A 5,318-nucleotide genomic window follows, 5' to 3' on the forward strand; every position below is an offset into this window, starting at 1 on the left:
GGGGGTGGGGGAATGGGATAGACTGGTGATGGGTAGTAAGGAGGGCACGTATTGCATGGTGCACTGGGTGTTATACGCAACTAATGAAGCATCAAACTTTACATCGGAATCTGGGGATGTACTGTATGGTGATTAACATAATATAATAAAATAAAATTAAAAAAAAAAGAAGTTAGTTAGCTTGTTAATGGTTGACCCATGAGATACATAGGCTAATGCATATCTTTTTTAGTTTATTAAAAAGAGAATGTTTTCAGGGAGTGTGTGGATTTTATTTCTTTATAAAGTGCTGACAGTGCCTATAAGGAAACAGAGGCAACTCTAAGGCAAATTCTGATTTTGTAAGGGAAATTACCAAAGTTCATACTATTTATACTTAGAAATTATTTTCATTGAAGATTTATCCTGATTTGCCTAGTACATGTAAAAAAGCTTCCCAGTTAACACTCATTTTCCTAGATACTGATATTTCTTACCCACGAGAATCTTCAATGAAAATAATTTCTAAGTATAAATAGTATGAACTTTGATGATTTCATTCATATTAAATTAAGCCTAGGGATAGATCAATTTATAATAATGTTCTTAGGCTTGAATGGGATAACTACTATAAATTTTCATGAATAATATAGTCATAGATAACTTGGCTCACAGATTAGAATTAGAGTCAGAATCACTGATTCTTTTTCAGGACTAGTTGAATCATCTAATGTTTGGAAGTTTGGAAATTTCATTTGTTTAAAATAATTGCTTTGGGCAGTGGGAAGGTGTCTTTATTAAGATCATTGTTTAAATCCTGATTTGGGCAATTATGGATTCCATATAGTTTTTAGCATAGTGTTTTTCTGATTAAAAAAAATGTATACTTATAGGAACCTCACGATATCCAAAAAAATGAAGGAAATATGTGTTATTCACAATTCCGTGTCTTAGAGCAATTCGTTGCATCTTTTTTTTGTTTGACTTTTTTGCATATACTGTTTTTGGAAATAGTAATTGGGGGTCATGATCATGATTCATATGTAGTATACTTTTTGAAATATCTAATAAGCATTATGTTTTAGAGTAAATTTTAAAAATAGTATATCACATTTCTATAAAAGTTATTTCCTAGTAAAGGATTTTGGTAACGATGGAATATGATATGCTTGGTGGAGTGGGGGGTACTGGTTAGTATTTGGTAACACTTCTCCTTATTTCAAAGGAAATAATGAAAATTTAATGAGGATAACTAGAGATGAAAATTTGAAGTTAGATTTTCCAGCAGCTTTAGTAACTACAAAAAAAGTTTTCATGTAAAGTAATACCATTATACAAATTAGTATTACCTTGACTTGTAACTTTAGCATCACAAAATGGACTATATTTAATAGCAATCTAGATTCTTAGATAACCTATAGTCTCTTGAGGCAGTTTTGATACTGTGAATTGATGAAATGCAGCAGGGTCATGAGAGAACATGCATTCATATCCCCTTTCTCCTTTTTCCTGCCTTTTCTCATCTCACCCTTTCATCCTTTTTCCAGAAAGTGGGAAAGAATTAGGTGGAGGACAATAGGCTGGACTGCAGATGCCCTGTTGGGTTTAGAAGTGTTTATTGCTGCTTTATGTACTAGTGGGGTCCTAGACCAAATCGAAAAGTAGATGGCTTGAGCCTTGTCACTGTCACTTATCCCTTTGAATTCCTCTTCTGCCTCCTTCCTTCATTTGCTCACATCCTGGAAACTGGTATTTAATGCTGTCATCTAGTTATCCAAAGACTCATGTCATTCAGGCTGGTTCTTTCACTCAGAATTTGCCATCCCTTTCCTGTTTGCCATTTTTTTTTTTTAATATTTTTTTTAAAGATTTTATTTTTATTTATTCGACAGAGATAGAGACAGCCAGAGAGAGAGGGAACACAAGCAGGGGGAGTGGGAGAGGAAGAAGCAGGCTCACAGCGGAGGAGCCTGACGTGGGGCTCTATCCCATAACGCTGGGATCACGCCCTGAGCCGAAGGCAGACGCTTAACCGCTGTGCCACCCAGGCGCCTCGTCCTGTTTGCCATTTTGACCACCATTCCCTAAGTGTTCCTGGTCTTTCAGAGAGGTATTGGCTTGATTACCTGAAGAAAATTATTCACAGAAATGCCAGAATGAGAATGAGACTCCATCGAGACTCCATCGAGACTCCTCGAGAGAGAGGTGTTTCTCAACAGAATGCACTTTAGAAGTCCTTTCTGTAGCCGTGTCATTGTTCTAGGCTATAGACCAGGAATGAAACCATGATTCTTTGAAATAATTCTACTCTTTAAATTTTTCCATAATTCAAAATGTCCTTCTCCACAATCTGTCCATATTAAATACAACTTTAGTGTTTCATATGTGAAAGGATATACAGATTAACATATAGCATTTGCTTGTAGTTACACTAATATTGCTCATGATATTCATTTACATATTTTTACTTAACTTTTTAAAGTGGAAGTAATTTTGGGCCTTTGTAGATTCTCTGTGTTGGTGATTTTGTTACTTTGGTTTTTATTCCATTAATTTTTTTGTAGGTGAAACAAAGAAGACAGCCATCTTAGCCATTTTGGATGATTCCGAGCCAGAGGATGATGAAAGCATCATAGTTAGTTTGGTGTACACTGAAGGGGGAAGTCGAATTTTGTCCAGCTCCGACACTGTTAGAGTGAACATTTTGGCCAATGACAACGTGGCAGGAATAGTTAGCTTTCAGACAGCTTCCAGATCTGTCATAGGTCACGAAGGTGGGTTCCTTTTTTTGTTCAGCATATTCATTCTCTTTTCTATAGAGGTCATTTTTTGCTTATTCTTTTAAAGTTTCCAGTTTTTTTTTAATCCTTTCATTATTTTGTAGAGCTGTGAGCTGTGTATGTTAGTATGCCTGGAACTTAGCTGGGAAAGGGGTCTGTTGTGAACTGTTTGACTACTTAGGAGGCTTGCAGATTCTAGCGTGCTTCCCCCCACTGGTGTGGTTTTAGGAAGTTCATCAAACTTGGGATGCTTAGCTTTTTCATTTGTTAAATGACAAGAAATATTACTTCATAGGTTTCTTAGTGAGGATTAAATGAGTTAATGAATGTAAAGTGCTTATCACAGTTCATAGCAAGCGTATATGTACTTAGTGGTAGTTGTTGATATTAAACAGTGAAACATTGGCTCCTTGTTCAAAAGTAACAGTTTGTAATTTGAGAGTATTTTACCCTGGATTTTATATTGTGTTGATATATTTTACGAACGAAGTGCCAAACTAGAAAAAAAATTAGAAAATAAATATTTTTTTCCTTAGAAAGTAAAAGTTTTCTTGAATCTTAATATTTTACATCATATGTAGGATTTTGCATCTATAGGCCAATTTTCGCTTCCAACATTTTAGCAGTGTTTTTTTTTTTTCTTTGAATAAGTCTGTTTGAGATAAAACTGGGTGTTTAGTAGCCTGTGTTTCACTATAGTCTGTGTTTAAAAATATTAAATAAGTGTACCTCAGAAAGAGAAGAAACAGCAAGGATATAGATCATGTATTTGGCTCTTTCCCAGATGAGAAAACTGAGACACAGAGAGATTAGGTGTCTTGACAAGGTCGTCCAGCTCCTTAGTTGCTGTGCTTGAAACTAAATATGTTTTAATGTGTATTACCTTATACTTCACTGTACTCCCAACTTGTGAGTTGATTTAACTTACCAATGCAAACGTCTGAGCTGTTTTCCATGAGTCCTTTTATCAGTGGTTCAGAATGTCATGTTGTCACAGCAATAGTGAGTAAAAACGACTAACAGGTTGCTGTAAGTTGAACCCAAAGACAGATCAGCAACTCTCAAAAAATTATTTGTAATATAAGTAAAAAGTCACTGTAGAAGTTAATGTTAATAATAATGACAACAACAGTACATTTATTGAGGGTTTTCTGTGTGCCAGACATTTCACATCCATTATTAAATTAATTTGATCAACAGCCTTATAAAGTGTGTATAATGGTATACATCTCGTATTCTCATAAGGAGAGTTAATTTCTGAGAAATTAAGTAGCACACAGTTATTCATAGTGGAGCTTAACACCAGTGCTGCCTGAATCCAAAGCCCATATAATATAAGGAAATTTGTGAAAAGAAATTATGTTTTGCTTGAACTTAAATCTGCTGCAGAACTCGACATCACAGGAACTTTCGGCAAATATTTCAAGTGATTTGAGTTGGAAGAATAATGACTTTGAGTAACAATGTTTGTGTGAGAAAAGCCAATTGATGAGAGAACTTGACTCTCTCATGTTAGAGGTGGAAATTAGATTTTTAGAGATAATAGTTGAACACAGGAAAATTAATAGTATCTTTGTGGATAGAGGAAAAAAACAAGGTGTCAGAGATGGAGCTGTGTGGAACACAAGGCTAAGGTGCTAGGAAAGGAAAAAGACCTTTCTGGAGAGAGAGAAGTCTTTGCCAGGGGTGGGAAGAGACCAAGATAAGACTGTGTTTTCATTAATTATCAGAAAGAAAGTAATCACTATGTCTTATGCTAACATGGGCAGCCTGTGAGATTAGATTCCCAAATGGGCTGGAGGAGGCAGTGATACGTGTAGAGGATTTGAAAGGAGAACTTGGGATGGGAAGCAAGTATCTAAGGACGTAGAGGTCTTTGGGCAGTGCTCCTCAACGTAGGGGCTTCAAGTCAACGCCCATCCACAGAGTGTTTGCTGCTGATTTGTGGCAAAATAAGTTTAGAAGTTCAAATAAGCCTTTCTAGAAACTTTTAAAACATTTTCATTTTGCTGAAGTTCGAAAGCATTGTCTATGGGCTTATGATTTGTATGTCTCTATGGGTTTTGTTGTTTTTTTTGTTGTTGTTTTTTGTTTTTTTTTGCAAAGAGGAAAAAGGATTAGTAATTAAAGTAAATGGCCTAAATGTGTTATTGGTTAAAAAATGTACATTATCGGGGCGCCTGGGTGGCCCAGTCGTTAAGCGTCTGCCTTTGGCTCAGGGCGTGATCCCCACGTTATAGGATTCCTCCACTGGGAGCCTGCTTCTTCCTCTCCCACTCTCCCTGCTTGTGTTCTCTCTCTGGCTGTCTTTCTCTCTGTCAAATAAATAAATAAAATCTTAAAAAAAAATGTGCATTATCGGGGCGCCTGGGTGGCACAGTCGTTGAGCGTCTGCCTTCGGCTCAGGGTGTGATCCCAGCGTTATGGGATCGAGCCCCACATCAGGCTCCTCTGCTAAGAGCCTGCTGCTTCCTCTCCCACTTCCTCTGCTTGTGTTCCCTCTCTCGCTGGCTGTTTCTCTCTGTCAAATAAATAAATAAAATCTTTAAAAAAAAAAAA

At 36.4% G+C, this 5,318-nt stretch overlaps 1 protein-coding gene across 1 annotated transcript in view; it reads left to right on the forward strand.

Moving 5' to 3' along the window:
- Positions 1 to 5,318, forward strand: part of ADGRV1 (adhesion G protein-coupled receptor V1) — a 520,697-nt gene that overhangs the window by 116,672 nt on the left and 398,707 nt on the right. Inside the window, exon 34 of the mRNA XM_034655643.1 lies at positions 2,544 to 2,753. Coding sequence (XP_034511534.1) covers positions 2,544 to 2,753 — 210 coding nt within the window. The remainder of the gene's footprint in view (positions 1 to 2,543; positions 2,754 to 5,318) is intronic.

The sequence above is a fragment of the Ailuropoda melanoleuca genome, chromosome 3, assembly GCF_002007445.2.
Source record: "Ailuropoda melanoleuca isolate Jingjing chromosome 3, ASM200744v2, whole genome shotgun sequence".
Taxonomy (NCBI): domain Eukaryota; kingdom Metazoa; phylum Chordata; class Mammalia; order Carnivora; family Ursidae; genus Ailuropoda; species Ailuropoda melanoleuca.